This window comes from Elaeis guineensis, chromosome 5 (assembly GCF_000442705.2).
Source record: "Elaeis guineensis isolate ETL-2024a chromosome 5, EG11, whole genome shotgun sequence".
NCBI classification, from domain to species: domain Eukaryota; kingdom Viridiplantae; phylum Streptophyta; class Magnoliopsida; order Arecales; family Arecaceae; genus Elaeis; species Elaeis guineensis.
In genome coordinates this window covers 105,350,946-105,370,953 of record NC_025997.2, presented here as the reverse complement: position 1 = coordinate 105,370,953, position 20,008 = coordinate 105,350,946, and the positions used below count along the sequence as shown (strand labels likewise).

Here is a 20,008-nt window from a genome sequence, read left to right as displayed (position 1 = left end):
AAGCCAATTAATAACAATTGCTATAACAACTTTCAGCACCCATAATTGCAATTATTCCTTCAAAGCAATCATTCTGTATTATAAAATAATGACTACTAATTTACATTCATTTCTCATTAAAACAAAACTAATATTTTAAACTTAAATATCTGTAATTAACTAATGAATAGCTTCTTATTTGTATACTTCAATTGATTTAACAAATTAAGATGTTATTTTTTCTTTGCAATCATTGTTCCAGTGTAATCACAAATAATGGCTTCTCAAAAGTCATTCAACATTTTGAAAAACACAAAAAAAAATTCTTGCAAATTAATTTTTGAAAAGCATATAATAGACTCAAATAACTACCATTCTTACTGAAGCTATTGCAAGCTAGGGGCTTTGCCTCAAATGAAGGAAGTGGATAGAACCTATTCATTCTCTTCAAAATCTTTGATAGTGAATAATGGGACTAAGGAAATTAGATTTATTATAAGAAGAAATTGAAATAAGAATTGTGAGAGAAGATTGAAGCAAGAAGTCTTTCATAGATACTTTTGAGCATTTGCTCTTATGATTTGGACCCTTCCTTGCCAACGACCTCTCTTTCCTCTTCTTCTTCCTCTTCATTCATTTCTCCTCATTATTATCCTTCTCTTCCAAGTCTGTCTATAAGCCCTCCTCCTCTATGGCGGCTCTACCCACCTCCACCTCTTCTTTACTGGCGACCTCTCCTTTCTCCTCACCCTTTTTCCTCTTGCTCCAATCCTTCCTATGGGGCCTTCAATACTAACATCCCTCTTCGCACCGACCTCTGCAACCTCACCCTCTCCTTCCATGGTGGCACCCTCCTATCCATTTTTTCCTCACCGATGATCTATTTTATATGATTAAGGGATATTTTCATCCATTGAAATGAAAAGTTAATACCATTTACTAGTAAGTGAATGACAAGACTATTTTGAAATATTTCAAAAACTTGAAAGACTAGTTTAACACTTTTTAAAATCGAGAGAATATAAATGAAATTAGACCAAAGTTGAAAGGATGTTTTTATAATTTATCTTAAAAACTATGAATCCAACTCTACCTAGACTTGACCCAAGCCTGTTCAGCCAAAGTTTGGATATAATTTATGATTTTTTTTTGATAGAATAGGTGCACTATATATAATATATATAAATATTTCAATGAGGGTTAGCATACAAAATTTTCAAAAAGGGAGAAAGAACAATAGAGACAAGGTCAATAAGATAATTTTTATATGATTAGCTACATAAGATATAATCAGGTCCACCAATGACTCACGATTAAAGAGCTAAGAGAAACTTATAATTTTTCAAATGTGGTAGTATGCCTACTTAAAAATTTACTCCATTCAAACAAACCCCATTTGAGAAAATTAATTAATTTAATAAATTAATTTCTATATAAATCAAGATGCATTTTAAAATTTGATTTATTTCTAATATTTATTTGGTATTTTTTCCATTCAAAAAGATCGAAAGTTTCAAATATTAGATGGTGAAATCCCATCTTATTTCTAGGTCAAAGAAAAGATATCTGAAATTGACATGTTCAAGAAAATTAAAAAAATAAAAAATAAAAACACCAACTCTCTCATTTTTTCTCCCTTCTTGTTTTTGTTAAAATGGATTAGTCACATGAGTCTTATATGAGTACATCCAAAAAGATCAGAAAATAAAATATCTCTAAAAGGTTTGGTGGCCACTCCCACAGTAGTCTACAAGAAGCTCTTAGTATGATCCACAACATAGACTGCCATCTAGTCAGCTGCAGTGTTCGCCTTCTAAAAGATATGCCTAATTGTAAGACTGAGCATCATAAGAGCAATCTCACTTCTTTCTCTGACCTCAATCTCCAGATATAGTATTATTCCAAATCCTCTACCCATCGAAAATTTTTCATTCGATGGGCAAGAGAGTCAAGCCATCTCCAACAAGAGGAACAACATTAGATCATTATATTTATATAAGAAGAAAAGAATCCCTAGCCCGTTGCAGTATGCATATGGAGATTTGTTCATTAATAATATTACGACTAAGGGCTCATGGCTTGGCATGTGAGGTATTATCCGCTCTGATCCATAGGTCTCATGATTTTGTCCTTCTAAATTTTGATCCAAAAGTCACCTCGTATGGGATGGATGGTCCCTTTTTATATAAGTCAGAGTCTCACATGACTTACAACCAATATGGGATTAATGATGCCCTCCTTCCTACACTACAATATAGCCTCCAAGTCAAGAGAAAGTCTGTGTATTGATAGGAGGTGCCCTCTTCCTTATTTTTACCACAACCTCCTGATAGAAGGAGAGTTTGTGTATGGACTGGAGGGGCCCCACAGTCGTAGAAGTACTCTCCTACCTAGTATGTCACTATTGCAGTCAAGAACTCATAGTTCGACATATAAGGTATTGTTCGTTTTGGCCCATGGGCCTTATGATTTTGTTCCTCTAGATTCCAATCCAAGAAAAGTCTGTGTATAAATGGGAGAGGCTCCACAATCGTAGGAGTGCTTCCCTATTGGCACGTCACTGTTGCAACTAAGAACTTATGATTTGGTATGTGAGTTATTATCCATTTTGGTCCATGGACCTTACAATTTTATTTCCCTAGATTCTAATTTAAAAGACGTCTCACATAAGATGGATGATCCCTTCCTATACAAATTAGAGTTCTCTTTGACTCACAATCAATATGGGACTACTAATATCTTTTTTCTATACTAAAACATAGCCCCCCAATGAAGGAGGAGTCTGTGTATGGATGGGAGGGGCTCCATAGTCACAGAGATGGTCTCCTATCTGGCATGCCACAATTGCAGCTAAGAGCTCATGGCTCAGCACATGAGGTGTTGTTAGTTCTAGCCCATAGGCCTCACGATTTTGTCTCGAAACATGTCAAAAAATTAGAAAAGCTACACAACGAAGGGATAAAGAGGAAGCCTATGCCGACTGTAAAAGACTTCTTATAGTAAGGCTGAACAGGCTCGGATATGAATCAAACATCAGTATATCTATATTCATATTTATTTTATTTGATGAATACAAATCTAGATTATATATCCATATTAATTTTAAATGGATACGGATATAATTTGAATACTGAAAGTATGGATATAATTACAGATATAAGTTAGATAATTAAATTTATGACTATAAAATTAAAAATATTATTAAATAGATGATAAATCAATATAATAGCATATTTATATGGTTGTATATATATTTCTCTTAAAAGTTGATAAGTGCTATATAAAATTATATAAGGTTACAAATAGATTTAGATATTTGGATATGGATTGAATAGTTATCTATTTATGTCCATATCTATTTTTCTTTGATAGATATAGATATTAGTCGGATTCTTAAATTTTTATCCATATCCAAATAGATTCGGATATGGATATAGATCTAGATGGATATTATCCATATCACTTTTACCCCTATCTCATAGAGCTCGAGTCGACATGGGGAGGGTTTCAAATCTGACCACTTGGCTTCGGTGCTTTTAGTCGATGCTCAGGTGGGTCCAAAACTGGGCTCGAATCAGTTCTATGTTATCCGTGCCTAGCACCGCTAAAAAATGTCTGAGCACAAAGGCCCCCTCTTCACCTTTGTGCACAGCATTGGACTCCTGGAAACTCTACCACAAGAAAGAAGGGTCAGAAGACTAGCTCCTTGCTGAGTTTCCTGACTCACCCCTCTTAAAATAAAATAAGAAAGAAAAGCAAAAATGGAAAGGGAGAATGTGGAAACAAGGAGGAAAGAAATCAAGACCAAAGAGAAAGGAGACCGAAGGACCAAGCTATGACATTAGAGCCAAACTAAAATTGCTCAGGTTGGGGAAGATCGTCATAGAGTTGTTGGAAAGAGCTTCGAATGTCCATCGGAGATCACTGTCACCTCAAAGCTTGAAAGCAATAAAATGGTAAAGATGAAAATAAAAGAAACATGACCATCATTTATAAAACTCTTGGATGGCTCAGATGAAGCAACGATCTGATCAGGCCCATCGGATGTCTACCACTTGATTCGTCGAACCGACCTCCCTGGGATGGGTTATTTATTAAGTGCTTAGATGGTCCAAGCAGCATATCGATGCAGCTAGCCCCGCTTGATGGCTGATGCCCGACGTTCTTTAATGATCTATCCCGATCTCTTGTTGAGGGAAATCAAGTGATCCGATGCTTTGTCTGGCGTAAAAATACAAATGTGGTGTTTCTTCTAAAGAAATAAGAGCACGACACGTGTCCCTTACAAGACCAAGGGAACCAATGTAGTATACTCCATCCTATCTGATCATAATTCGGACTTGAGAGTAGGAGAGCATATGATATGAATAGAAAAATCTTATCTTGATTGGAACCGACACATAGAGAACCTCGATCTGGTCCGATCTTGATGCTGATCAGCCCGAGGTATTTTCAAGACCGACCCAACCTAGTATTTTAAAAAGTTTTATGTTTAATATTGTTGTTTGATTTATACCAACCAAAGAAATTTTAAAATTTGTTGTGAGTAAATAAAGAAGAAGATAATAATATTTTTCTCTGAATAAATATATTTTATCAAATAAGGCAATCAGATTCTCCATATTTTTCATAGTATTTTTATCCTCACCTATAAAAAAAAAAAGAGCCAAAAAAAAAACCTCCAAAGTGCATAAAAAATTCTGATCTAATACAGCTCCATTCCTCTGTTCTTTAATTTTCATGCTTGAGCATTAAAATTTTTTAATTTAAAAATTATTTTACAGTTCAAGTCGAAATTATTTTGCAGATCAAGTTGCAGCTGCTGCTAGCTAAGCACCAGTCACATCCCTTCTCCAACCAATCTGATTTTCTCAGATTCCCCAGAAGACTAGCAACAAAAGATAGGATACTAACCGTATCTTTTTTTTTCTTATTTTTTAAACGAAAAGAAACAATTTTTTCTTTTATTTTTGTAATCCAATATCCAACCTTCCCATTATTTCTATTTCATTTTCTACAAAGTATCTGCCATGTAAGGAAGTTAATTTTTATTTTTATTTTTTGATTAAAGTTAATTTTCATTTCTTGTCACATCAAAATCCAAAGATGATATAATCTCAGAATGCACTCCAAAGCAAGAGAAGAACGAAAATGATCACCAATTCCAAAATTTTTACATGTACTTAAATTTACAATTACATTGTGCCCCAAAAATGGAGAAACACAGAAACCCAACTGAAATCAGCTTCCAAAATTCTCTAATTGGGACCCCAACAGCTCAAGTACATGACTTTCCTAAGTGAATCCTCAGACCGTTTGGCTTTCTCATCGATCCCTTCCCTTCTTTAATCATTTCAATGTTAGAAGAAGAAGACATCCTTCTGGTCTGAGCCAACGATCCCATGTTACTCTTGGCTCGCTGTTGGAGAGACCTGAGGGCATAGTTCCATCGGCAAAGCCCCGCTTGATCCTTGAGAGCTTCCACTGCCCCCACGCTTGCTGCCACAATCAAAGAAACCCTCCTCGCAGAGGCCATCTCTTTCTCTCTCTCTCTCTGATACCGTGAACCAAAAGGTTGAAACAAGAAGAGTGCTTTGGTGAGTTTGCTGAGGAAGCGGGGAGGAAGCGGTTGATATATAAAGTCATGATAAAGAAGGGATAAGAATTGTTGGAATGGGAGAAAACCGGGGGTGAGCTGCTGCTTGTTTTCCCTACTGGGCCCCGCGGTTTCCAGGATACCGGGGGCTATATTGTTTGTCGATGATTGATCTAAGGTTTCAGCATCAAAAGGTCAATACTGGATCAAGTGCAGTTGGCTGCACCAAGAATTCATAGGCCTTGTCGGACTTTAGTCCTTCGTCTAAGCCCGAAAAATTATTGGCCGAGGTTTGAGGGAAATTTTCTGTGCACCGCAGGTGGTGCACGACCGCACGCATCATTCACTATCATTGACTCATATATAAAATTAAAAAATATTTTTTTTATATACTATATTTTAATTTCATACGTAAGCTAATTATCGTAAAAGGTATATGCATTGTGCATTATCGATGGTACACATAGAATTTCTCATATTTGAGTTTAAATCAATCCATCTTGAAAGTTTGTTTTCGTACTTATAAATTTATCTAATTATTTATTTTATATATGTGGCGGTTAAACTCAACGTATGATGTACTCTAATCAATCACCAACAATCGTAATGTTGTGGATCTCTGGATGTCAGCATGGACTATCTCAATGGATCTAAAAATAATGGATATAGATTAGGGCTCACCATGACTAGCTCCATCTAGACTCTACAATACTTGAGTCGAAGAGAATTTTGGAAGTATACAAATGGAGAAAAAAGAATGGACTCCAAACACCGACATGGACTACCTCCATGGATCTAAGAGATAATAGATACAGATGAGAGCTCATCATGACTAACTCCATCTAGACTCTTCGATACATGAGTCAGAGAGAATTTTGGAGGTAAACAAAAAGAGAAAGAAGGAATAGAGTGGTGGGCTCTCTCCGGCTATAGTGATTTTGTATTATCATTATGGTGAAGAGCCTTTAGATTTATTTATAGCTGGGATCCTACATGTACAACGAATCATATCTTAACAAATTCAAGATCATGCTGTAATAAACCACTGACATAGCATAACAATTTTGAGGATATATTATAATAACTTGGCACGTGATAGACATGTTGAGGCCACATGCAAATACGAAATAGAGAGGCTGAGCTACTTCTTTCACATAAAGATGCTACTTGACTTGGATAGATGGCCTAGGTGGCCAAGCTGAGCTAAGAGATATCGAAGGTTACCTGCATCAGGTCTGCTCATCTTAGTAGAGGAGGCCTAAGCATAATGCTTTATGGAGTTTCTAGGTACACTTGGGTCACCACATGAGTCACGAGTTGGACAAATTTAATTATGCCATATTATTTTGCTCATTGAATGCCACAACACTAGCCCTCTATTTCTGAGTTTGAAGTATCTCTTTGATTTGGACAAAGCAAGTAATCATCTATCAGACTTAGTGCCACAGCAATAAAGATATTGACTCTAGAATAGTATCTTTTAAAGGATGAAACTCGATGCTCTACCTTCGAAGGTATCATTTGATCATTTGGAGCAATGTTGATGCTAAAGATAGTTTTCGTGCTTGGTCAGAGGCAGTCTGTGGTGAATGCAGATCTTCATCATATGCAGTGGCTGCGAAGGAAAAAATCTTCTCATGGAAAATGACATGCTGCGAGATACAAATCCGATCGATGGAATGGTGAAGACATCGATATCCCTTATGCTTCACACTATACACTAGAAATATACATGACAAGGAATGTTTATCAAATTTGTTGGTAGCATAGTTGCAAAGATATGGAAAATAACATGAGCTAAAAACTCATAGTATGGAATAATCAGGCTCCTTGTTAAAAAGAACGGCATATGGGCTATGCATGTTTAAGGAGGTGGAGGGGAGTTGGTTGATCAAGAAATTAATAGTGGATAAAGCCTCCACCCAATAATGGAGAGGCATGGAGGTTTCAAAGAGTGCAGCAAGCCCTAATTTGATAATATACCGGTGCTTTCTCTCAGCGACACCATTTTGTTTCGGAGTGCTTGGGCAAGACAATTAATGACATATACTATAACTAATTATAACAAGATGATTAGTAAAAGCATTATTTGAGAACTCCCCACCTCCATCGAATTAAAATATCTTAAATTTTTGGTCAAATTGAATTTCAATTAATTTTTGAAATAATAAGAATGTAACAAAGAATTTATTTTTTCGCTTCAATGGATAAAGCCAACAGTATTGCAAGAAATCATCAATAAATATCATATAATAATAAAATTATTGCATAGAAAAAATTAGAGTAGGACCCCATAGATCACAATATATTTTTTTAATAGAAAATAACTTCGAGCATCCGATAAAAAAAAATATAACATTGCACTCTTACTGATCTGACAACTAGTACAGAGGTAGCTAGTCAACTAATTAAATGAAATCAAATGATTACTCTACAAATATTATAGTATCTAGCTATTTGGATGCCCTAATTAATGATGCCAAGTATACTCATCTGTTGACTTATGCCATTGAGCTAAAGATACTGCCAGTTGTGGATCTTTATTGGTATATAATCCATGATGATTAGTTCTCAAAATCAGCACCTGATAAGTCTTGGAATCCTTAATAGAAAAATTAAAACCGTCAATTGGGTTGGCTGCACTAAAAATTCATAAGCCTTGTCTTAGGTACATGTAGGTAGGGGCCGTTGATTAGGGTCGATGGCATAGTATCTGACCGGACCTGAATCAAAATCATGTGGTTGGGTCCAAGGTTGTACGGCTGATAATAAGTTACATGAGAAATTTTTTGTACACTGCCTACGGAGTAGAAAATTTGATGTGGAGTGCACCATCTTGTCCGATTGGATCATATAGCTATCACTTTTCAACATATATTTAATATCCATTTAATGCCTGTATTTTTAATTTTTTGTTTGAAATTTTGGATAACGAAAATATCCTTTTCCTTTCGAAAAAATTATGACATCCTATGTCGATATTATGGCATTCTGTGTTGAAATTATAACTTTTTGTACAGGATGTCATAATTTTTTCACAGGATATCATAAAAAAGAAAGGATATTTTTGTCATTGAAAAATTTTCATAATTTTTTTTCATAAATTTTTCAATGATCAAAATATCCTTCCCTCTTTATAATATCCTGTGAAAAAATTATGACATCCTGTATAAAAAATCATAATTTCAACGTAGGATGCCATAATATTAGCATAGAATATTATAATTTTTTCAAAAGAGAAGAAGTATTTTCGTCATTCAAAATTTCAAATGAAAAAGTAGAACTGCGGACATTAAATGTGCATTGAAAAATGATGGCCACATGATCTAACAGGATGAAGCGGTGTGCTCTACATCGGATTTTTCATACTGTGGGTGGTGTACAAAGAATTTCCCTATGTTACATGGCACTTTATTCCCTAGTTTAAGCCCAAAAAATTATTGGCTGAGGTTTGAGTTTAGGTCAATCCATCTTAAAAGCCCGAATACCCAACCACGAACACATGAATGGATTTGCTTTGGTACTTATAAAATTTTCTCATTACTTATTTTACATATTTTATAAACTAGTGACAAATAACATATGAGTAGACTCAACATATGCTGTGCTCCATTCCATCACCATCGATCCAATTGTGAATTCATAAGTTGTAACAATAATCAACAAAACTTACCCAAATAGTTTAATGAAGATTTGATTATTGTTTGATATGTGACTTAGTGAATAATTATTTTCAGATCCACTATATGGAGTTCAAGTTTGAATGTAAAATTAGGTCTAAGTGTGGCATAATATATGTATATTTGGGCATTAGGTATGAAGGTGCTAAAATCTGATCTAAAGTCAACAAGTAGACATGTGTAAGTATGTGCACATTCAAGCAATTAGAAAGAGTGTTCATAATCTTGTCCCGGTAGTTGCATATTTCTTGTTGTCTATTATGTATTCTATTATATATATATATTTGAAATAAAGACTTAGCTTATACTAAGCTCTCCATTTAGCATGTGGACCATATATATAGGATTTTTATATTTATTATATTCTATTGTATAATCTATTCTATTTTATTATCAATTTTATATTGCTTTTAAAAAATATATGAGAAAAAGGAGATGAAGCTATATCTTGTGCGTTACATAGGTTACATGCTAGTTTATATCTAAAATAAAAACTTGGCTTGTGTGAAGCTTTTTATTCACTGCATGGATGCTTGTATCAATGGCACTGACATTGATATGCTTGACTATTATTACTATTCATTGCTTAATATGCAACATATATCAATGATCATTCAGTCAAATCATTAAATTCGATGTAGATCAATAAAGCCACTATGGATATTCAGAAGGTAGAAAATCAATGAAAGAAAAGAGAACTTAAGATTTCTTCAAAAAATCCTCTCTTCTTCTAGATTTCTTTTGCTCGATTCATCTTGAATGGGTTGAAAAAAATCTTTCTTTTTTTCTCATTGAATCAAATGATGCCGATATTATTATATTTGGCTATTTGAAAAGTTTACTGCTGAATATACAATAGAAATTAGGCCATTAGAATTTTTATTTATTGAAAAGAATTCCATTCCATGTATCACGAGCTCAATCTTAATGATATTGGTATTGATGATGGAAGTTTCTACATATATGCTCAACTAATACAGACTTCTCCCTTCACCATTATAGATGTTAAAATTACTAAAGGGAGCTTTTGCTTAGGCATAATTAAAGAACATTGCTTAGTCCTGATTGTGAGAAAATTGGTTACATTGCTATATTGCGTTATTTGAATAGTTGGAAATAGGAAAAAATCATGTCCCATGTATCATGCAGGTTATAACTAATTATACATCTAGTTGTAGGTGAACAGCCATTGTGCATGCAATTCTAAATTTTGCAAAAATCTTGCACAAAAGCCAATTAATAACAATTGCTATAACAACTTTAAGCACCCATAATTGCAATTATTCCTTCAAAGCAATCTTTTTGTATTATAAAATAATGACTGCTAATTTACATTCATTTCTCATTAAAACAAAACTATTGGATATAAAGTGCCCCCCCGGCCGAAGTCTGTAGAGGACTGATCCTTCGGGGCTCCTCCGGCTTCCGACCTTGTACGTGACGCCTTTCCGAACTTCCTCGACCGTCCGGACTTCTTCGATGATGGGTCTCAGCGTTCACCCATCGGACCGCCCCAAAGGCCCTCTGAGCCTCACTGTTAGCCGTCCTTCTACAGCAATCAACTACCCCCGAAGTTCTTCTGGGCTTCGTCAGCATCCGAGCTTCCCCGACAACGAGATTTCTATAGTAACTAGGCAACTTCCATGTTTCTACGGCGGTCGACCGCCTTCAGGGTTCCAGCCGAGCTCCTGCGATAGCCAAACTTCTACCACGAGCGGCCTACTCCGAACTTCCACTACGAGTGATCTGCCCCAAACTCCTGCTGCGAGCAGTCTACTCCGAATCCTTACAGCGGGCGGCCTACCTCGGATCCCTACTGTAAGCAAATCCCATCCGAGCCTCTGCTGTAAACATATTCCTTCCGAACTTTCATTATAGGTAGACTTCAGTCGAGCTTCTTCGTAGTCGGGTCCCGCGACAACCGACCTTCGACAGAGCTTCTACAATAAGCGGTCTCCTTTCAGCCTTCTACAAGAACCAGACTTCGACCGAACTTCCATAGCGGTTGGATATTGGATGAGCTTCTACGACTATCGGGCTTCAGCAGCTGGATTCCTACAATAACCGATCGCCTCCAATGTCTGTCGAACCTCTCTAATGCCATCCGAAGTCCATCACCGATCGACCCTCCACTAGATCCTTCATAAAACCGAACTTTCCCAACGGATCATCTTCAGGCGAGTTTCCACATCGGGCGAATCCCAGACGGACTTCTCTAACAATCAAATTCCTACCGGACTTCTCTAGCAATCGAATTCCTACCGGACTTCACCAACGGAAAGTCTCTATTCGAGCTTCTACAGCAGGTGACTCCCATCTGTAGTATCAGTGCCTAAGGTACTCGACAACAGTAGACTCGTCAGCAGCTTCGGGGACATCCGAGCTTCTCCCAGACCAATAATAGAGAGCCATTCCACTCCATCAGTTATCCCAACCGAGCTCCAGTCGATGGATCCGAGCTCTCTGACAAGTCACGACAAGAGCCACCCTCCTGCTCCACTCCCTACAATGGATTTCATGCAGCTCCACAACTCTCTGACAAGTCACGATAAGAGCCGCCCTCCTGCTCCACTCCCTGCAACGGATTTCATGCAGCTCCACCACTCTCTGGCAAGTCCCGACAACGGACATCACTCCACTCTCCGCAACAAGCTCCACGTGGCCCTGAACGACCCCTGACGCCACTACTCTCCGTAACAAACTCCACGCGGCTCTAAGCGGTCCACTACCAGACGGTTACAGACGTCGCTGTCGGTCAGTTACACCCTTCGTCTATAAATAAGGAACCCCCAGACACGTTCTTCTCTAAGCTGGTAACTCTATCTCAAAACTCTGCCAAAATTTTTGCTTGAGCACTCCATTTCTGTTGAAGCAGAGTACTGACTTGAGCATCAAAGGGTCTTGCCGGAGCACTCCCCAACTCCGGTTTAGACTTTCTTTGCAGGTCCCGACGGTGGCCGCGATCATCTCAGCTCCAGCTTCTACGACTTCGATGGAATTCTGCACCAACAGAATTAGCGCTAGAGGAAGGGCGCTGTATCTTTGCAGTACCCTTGTTCTTAAAGGAGTGCTCAACGGGACTGATTCCGGTCATCTTCTCCGACATTCTCTTCTCCTTCTTCTACTAGATCGTCACCTGATGCCTCCCCGCAGAGCATCCATCAGGCGATCCACAGCCTCCGTGACCAGATCTCAGGCTCCGGCCTCACCTCCAGTTTTCCAGGCCTCTCCTCCTCTTCCGACAACGGCGGTCGGCGCGGAGTAATTCGACCTGCTGGTTCAGCAGGTTAGGAGCCTCACTGAAGCGGTGTAGGCCATGCAATAGCAACAACAGCCGCAGGCGTCGGTGTAGTTGGAGAGAGCGTCACCGAAATTTTAAAATCCGATGGTAGGGCGGGCCACTTGGGCCAGTCGCCCCGTCTTTCCCGGAAAGACAAACCCGAGGGTGGAGAGCCCTCAGTCCGATCACGATTCTACTCCCGGAGGATCTCTACCTCCATTCTACCCGAAGACCCTCGAGACCCGCAGTCGCGAGGACTTCCTGGATCGAAGGATCCAAGAGATGAACCGACGGATTGAAGAACTCCGCCATGCTCCCCTTACTTATGGTGAGGACATCTGTACTGACCTCCCTTTTTCTCAAATGATCATACAGGAACCGATCCCACCAAACTTCAAGCTCCCCCAATTTGAAAGCTATGACGGGACCTCAGACCCGGTCGACCACTTGGAAGCCTTCTGGACAATGATGCTGCTCCATGGTATGCCAGACGCCATTCTGTGCCGAGCTTTCCCATCCACCCTGAAGGGAGCAGCAAAAAACTGGTACTCGACGTTGAAGCCGGATACCATCTTTTCCTTTGATCAGATGAGCCACCAGTTCGCGGCTCATTTTGTTAGCAGCCGGCGTCTCCGGAGAGGTTCGGAGTCCCTCATCAACATTAAGCAAAGGGAGAGGGAATCCATCTGGGCTTATGTCAACCGTTTCAACGTCGCTGCGTTGGAGGTCCGAAACTTGGACCAATCGGTCGCGATGGCCGCTCTGAAGGGCGGCCTCCAGAAAAATGACCTTATGTTCTCTTTGGAAAAGAAGTACCCCAGAGATTTCACCGATTTGCTGGCTCAGGCCGAAGGATATGCCCGAGCGGAAGAAGCCTTCAAGATGAAGGACGAGGAGATCGCGAGAGAGCGGCAGGCGAGAGACTCGAGCAAACCCGCAGCCGAAAAAGGGTCGAGTAAAGCTCGGCCATGCTCTCGAACTCCTCCCGGGCACGGGCGTGTCCGGACTCCTCCCCGAGCTCGAAATCAGAGAAGTCCAGACCGTCGAGTTTGGCGAGGCTCTCCTCTCGGGAGATTCCACAGCTACGCCCCTCTCAATGCATCGAAAACTCAAGTGCTGATGGAGGTCAGGGAGCAGCTCCCAAAGCCGAAGAGGATGCGCTCGCACCCCGAGAAGTGCAACCCAAACAAATTCTGCCTCTATCATCGTGACCACGGCCATGATACAGAGGAGTGTATTCAGCTCCGAGATGAGATCGAGGAGCTCATCAGATGGGGTCGGCTCGACAGATTCATTCGACGACGACTTGAAGGAAGAGAAGATCGGCCTAGGGCCCTGCCGCAGTCGGAACCGCCAAGGAGGGAGGAGCAGCCAGAAGATCGACCTCCGATTGGGATTATCAACTCCATCTCGGGGGGACCCCGACGAGGAGCAGACCTTCCACGGTTATAGGGTTTAAAAAATCTACGAATGTATTGCCAACAACTTTGCCCTGAATGAAAATTCTCTTCATATTTGTGCATTCTTTCTTTTGGTATGAGCTTACAACGACGGGAGATAACTCTCCCATATAAACGAAACTAAGTGTGTTAGGAACAGGAGGAGAACCTCGTCCTAACATGAGCAAAGCCGAAGGCCCAATTTTCTAAAGATCGGATGGGGAGAGAGGCCCTCACAACGGCCCTTATGTGCCCCCACAGCCTTGTTAGGAACAGGAGGAGAACCTCGTCCTAACATGAGCAAAGCCGAAGGCCTAATTTTTTAAAGATCGGATGGAGAGAGAGGCCCTCACAACGGCCCTTATGTACCCCCACAGCCTTGTTAGGAACAGGAGGAGAACCTCATCCTAACATGAGCAAAGCCGAAGGTCCGATTTTTTAAAGATCGGATGAGGGGAGAGGCCCTCATAACGGCCCTTATGTGCCCCCACAGCCTTGTTAGGAACAGGAGGAGAACCTCGTCCTAACATGAGCAAAATCGAAGGTCTGATTTCCTAAAGACCGGATGGGGGGAGAGGCCCTCATAACGGCCCTTATGTGCCCCCACAGTCTTGTTAGGAACAGGAGGAGAACCTCGTCCTAACATGAGCAAAGTCGAAGGTTCGATTTTCTAAAAACTGAATGGGGGGAGAGGCCCTCACAACGGCCCATATGTGCCCTCACAGCCTTGTCAGGAACAGGAGGAGAACCTCATCCTGACACGAGCTGAAACCGACTGTCAAGAACAAGGGGAGGACCTCGTCCCGACGCAAACAAAGACTCGAGTGATCGACAAGGGAGAAAGCTTCCTCAATGACTCCTCCACACTCTCACGGTCCCGTTAAGAGTGGAGAGAAGACCCTCACTCAAACACAGAAGAAAAGGAGAGATGAAAAGAAAAGGCGATGAACTACACCGGCGATAGGTGAAAAGCAAACCACATCAAAGGCACAAGGGATCTCATCCCGACGAGAGAGAAAACCCTTGTCAAAAATCTCTAGTCCCTAAGGATAAATCGACATGGCGACAACCAGGAACCTTCAAACTATGTCGGCAACGAACAAGATGGAAGACAGAAGAAGTTCGGTGAACAACGAATCAATGCAAGAATCAGCAAGGAATTACAAACTACGTCGACGCCAAACAAGATGGAAGACAAATAGAGTTTGGTAAACAACCATTTAATACCAGAATGGGTGAGGTAATAAATGATTTCATTCACATTTCATTGGTGAAGTATGCATTACAAAGCCTTAAAGGCCAAAAAAAAAAAAGCAAGAAGAAGAAGAGGCTCTAAGGAAGCCCAGTTTCTTCCGACTTCGAGCTCTCGATTTCGGCCCTTGCTATGGATTGCCTTAAATCTTCGACTTCCTCTTCTAGTTCTCTCTTTTTTAGCAGCATATCTTGGAACATCCGGTGGAACCGTCGGTGCTCGTCCTCTGACTCTCGAAGCCTCCTCCTCAGGACCTCGGACTCTGCCTCAGCATCTTTGACCACCTGCTGCTCGTGGACTAGCTGAATCTTCAGCCGCTGCAGTTCGGCCTCCCTCTGTCCAAGGGCCACAGACAATTCTGCCATAGTCTCCCTCAAGGAGCAGAGCTCATCAGAGCCTCGTGCAGAGGTAGGCTGGACTCTCCCGGACAACTGCCTCCGAAGGTGGGCTACTTTGTCGGTCGCCGTCTGGAGCTTCCTTCGGTAATCCTCTATCTACCCACTCCAGTCAACTCGGTAGGCGTTATAGTTCGCCTCAGTGTCCTGCAGCTACTTCTGAAGGTCGGAGAATTTCTTCGACCAGTCTCGATCGTGGTCGGCTTGGACTGTGAGCCAGGACGAGCTCCCTTCCAGCTGGTCGATCTTCTCCCGTGCAGCCGCCAGCTCGACCGCGAGAGAGCTGATCTTGGAAGCATGAGCCCAAGATCGGTCGCTGGCACGCTTCCAGAGTTCCTCGAGCTCCGTCACGAAGTCGGCCTTCTTTCGGATGAATTCCATGAGCCCCTTTTTGTGGAGGTCCTGAAGGCGAATAGCCTCCGCAGTAACTTTCGAGTGGCTTTTCCTCAGTCGGTGGAGTTCGTCTTCCAGCTTCTTAGATTTTTCTGTCAACCGATGAACTTTCCTTTGGAGGTCTCGTATCATCGACTTCATGGGAATACCCTCCGATAGGAGAAGAGCTTCGGCAGGACACTGTCGTTGGAAGACAAGAGCACCACGACTCAAATCAATGTAAGAAGAAGGAAAAGAATACGAAAAGGGGGGGACCCTCTGTAAAGATGAATCCAGCTTCATTGATCAAATAAGTTTCAAGTACAAGAGAACAAAAAATATATATATATCACCACAAAGGAGAAATACAAAGCTAGAGGTTCCGGACCTCTGGGGCAGAAGTAGAGGGGCTCGGCGTCCCCGAAAGATCGTCAGCGACGACTGCGGCGGTCGATGAGGTCCCAACTGGAGGAGGACCGGCAGCGGCTTCGGATAGTCTGGCTTCATCATCGGATGCCTCATTCAAGAAATCGAAATCCAACTCGAAAAACCTTCCAGCCACCTTCTCTTGACAGAGTTCAAAACCCTTGATGAAGGCATCCTGGCCGAACTGGACCTTTAGATCCTCCATCTCGAAGGAGGCTTTGAACTCCTCTACCGCTCGGGCCCCTGCCTCCGAAGTCAGGGATGGAATCCGCACTTTCAGCTCGAAAACATGCGCCCTCAGTCTGGAGATTTCGGCCTCAGCCTTCCCTCTCTCCTCCTCCAAGGCGGTCCTCAAATCGGATGAGGTCTGTCCCTCCTTTTCCAGCACCTCCTGGAGACTCAGGACCTCAGTGATCTTCTCCTCGAGGCGAGCGGCCCCAGCTAGGCGACCCTCCTCCGTCCGAGCTGCCTCCCTCTTGGCGATCTTCACCGCCTCGATGTTGGCAACCAGCTGGTGCCCGATCTGCACGAAAGGTCGGGGAGTCAATATAAAGGCTGAAGAATAAGTCGAATAAAGAGGCAAGAAGGAGGAAAAAGGTGAGTTGACCTACTTCGAGAAAGGATCCCAGGGAGTCCCAGACCCACAGCTCGGGATCAGCGAGGACGATCCTTTCAACGACCTCGGGCAGAATGCACCCTTCGACAGCCTCTTTATTAAGTCCCTGTTGTTGAAGGGATTGTCCCCCAGATCCTCCTCGGAGCCGCTGGCCCCCTCAACAGCAATCTTGCGACTGCGGCTCCTCCAGGTCAGGGTCTTCTTTCTCTTCCTCCCTTCGACCCCAGGTATCCTCTCGGGATGAACCTCAGGAGCGGGATCCTCGATCGAGGGGCTCCTTGAAAGGGCTCGGGGGACTGCGGATTCGGCATCGGAAGGGACTTCGACGGCGACGACCACCGGAGCAGGCACGATCGAGCTTGTCCCTTCTATCCTGGCTCTCTTCACCGACCCTAAAGTCGAGGCATCTTTCTTCTTGTGGGTCTTGAGACCTTGAGCTAGCCTCCGAGCCACGCTTGCGTCCATGTCTGCAATAAAAAGAAATCAACATGGCTCAGAGGTGGAATAAAAAAAAATGAATGAAATGATGAATCGGTACCGGCAGGATCAAGAGGGCTCAAGCCGACGTTGAACAAAAGTTGTTCCCTCAGAAGGTCGGGAAGGAGGGGGGCCTGATAGGCCTCGAGTTTTTTGGAGGCCTCGAGGTCGTCCCTTTCCAAGGTAGGAGCCCGACGGACGGAATCCCTCAGAGAGCCCCACGAGGGTAGTCCTAGCTCCAAGGTCGGGCATCGGACATAGAGGAACTTCTCCTTCCAGTTATGGACAGAAGAGGGGGCGCCTTTCAGCAACCCCTTCTTATCGAACTGGAGAGAGAAGTACCATCAATTTTTTGTCAAGGGATGGCGCTTGAAGGTGTAGAAGTTTCTAAACAAAGAAAGAGTCGGTCAAACTTCGACTAAACTACAAAGAGAAAGAAATCCTATCAAAAACCTAAAGGAGTTTGGCACGATGAAAACTAGAGAAATATTCAGAAAATGGAAGAAAGCAATGACAAAAGATGGCAGCGGAAGCCGAAGTCCGGCACGGAAGGCCTCCTGATACAAACAGAAGCGGCCTGGAGGAGGGGCGCTAGCCCGGTCAGATGGCCCGAGAAGCTCTAGCTCGTACTCCGGAGGAATCCCATACTGAATCCTTATCAGTGAGAGTTCATTCGGAGTCAAGGAGTCGGAGATGGTGTCCGGCGCAAAGGCCAGATAGGGTTCGATCCTGGCTACAGGTTCGGCCGCGATACCAGAATTTTGGGGAACTGGAGCCGACAAACTCCTAAAACTACTAGAAGAGGAGATATCGAAAGATATTTTGGATCGAACGAAAGCTACAAAATCCCGAAAAAATCAGAAAAATAGCGAGCAGGCCCTTAAGGAAGCTAAACGAACAGGGCACAAAAAAAAAAATAGAAAAACAATGAGAAGTTCCAGGACTAACCTAGGTTGGCCTGGGGAGTGCGGGAAGGCGGCAAAGACGATGGGAGACCCGGAGGATGCCTAAGGCTGAGAAGGATGCTAAAGGAGGCTGGAGCTCTCAGGAAAGAAGAAGGGACCGAAGGACTCTCTCAGGCAGGGTGAAACCCCTAAGGAGGAAGACGTATTTAAATAGGCAACAGGACCTGGAGCGGTGATCGTAGATCTCCTCTGACCGGCCTGTACCTGCCGCGTGTCCCACTCACTTTGACAGACTGTTGAAAATAGCTGGCAGCTGATAAAATAATTATTGCACCGTACCTAGAGCCACGCCCCAGCGAGAATCCCAAAAAGAAGAAACCTTTTTCGAAAAGGCTCCAGTACCAGCGTACCGAGCGTCAAAATATCTGGTGACCGCTGAGTATGAAAATCGAGGAGAGTAGCTTCGATCGTGAGAAATTCTCTGTACTTTCTTCATTCGGAACCCGAACTCGAAAGTAGGAGGACCGGTGTTGGGTATAAAGTGCCCCCCGATCGAAGTCTGCAGAGGACTGATCCATCGGGGCTCCTCTGGCTCCCGACCTTGTACGTGATGCCTCTTCGAACTTCCTCGACCGTCCGGACTTCTTCGACGATGGGCCTCAGTGTTCACCCATCGGGCTGTCTCAAAGGCCCTCTGAGCCTCACTGTTAGCCATCCTTCTACAGCAATCGACTACCCCCGAACTTCTTTCGGGCTTCGTCAGCATTCGAGCTTCCCCGATAATGAGATTTCTACAGTAACCAGGCTCCTTCCACATTTCTACGGTGGTCGACCACCTTCAGGGTTCCAACCGAGCTCCTGCGATAGCCGAACTTCTACCACGAGCGGCCTACTATGAACTTTCACTACGAGTGGTCTGCCCCGAACTCCTGCTGCGAGCAGTCTACTCTGAACCCTTACAGCGGGCGGCCTACCTCGGATCCCTACTGTAAGCAAATCCCATCCGAGCCTCTGCTGTAAACATATTCCTTCCGAACTTCCATTACAGGTAGACTTCAGCCGAGCTTCTTCGTAGTCGGGTCCCGTGACAACCGACCTTCGATCGAGCTTCTACAATAAGCGGTCTTTTTTTAGTCTTCTACAAGAACCAAACTTCGATCGAACTTTCATAGCGGTTGGATATTGGACGAGCTTCTATGATGATCGGGCTCCAGCAGCTGGATTCCTACAACGACCGATCACCTTCGATGTCTGCCGAACCTCCCCAACACCATCCGAAGTCCATCACCAGCCGACCCTGCACCAGATCCTTCATAAAACCAAACTTCCCCAACGGATTATCTTCATGCGAGTTTTCACATCGGGCGAATCCCAGACGGACTTCTCTAGCAATCAGATTCCTACCGGACTTCGCCAACGAAAAGTCTCTATCCGAGCTTCTACAGTAGGTGACTCCCACATGTAGTATCAGCGCCTAAGGTACCCGACAACAGTAGACTCGTCAGCAGCTTCGGAGACATTCGAGCTTCTCCCAGACCAACAATAGAGAGCCATTTCGCTCCATCAGATGTCCCAGTCGAGCTCCAACCGA

The 20,008-nt window shown here is 42.8% G+C and overlaps 1 protein-coding gene across 1 annotated transcript; it reads right to left on the bottom strand.

The window, feature by feature from the left end:
- Nucleotides 1-5,131: 5,131 nt before the first annotated feature.
- Nucleotides 5,132-5,605, bottom strand: LOC140857838 (uncharacterized). Its single transcript, XM_073257023.1, is given in 2 exon segments — nt 5,132-5,339; nt 5,342-5,605. Coding segments are annotated over 2 exon segments (276 nt in total). The 5' UTR covers nt 5,516-5,605; the 3' UTR covers nt 5,132-5,237.
- Between the last annotated feature and the right edge of the window lie 14,403 nt (nt 5,606-20,008).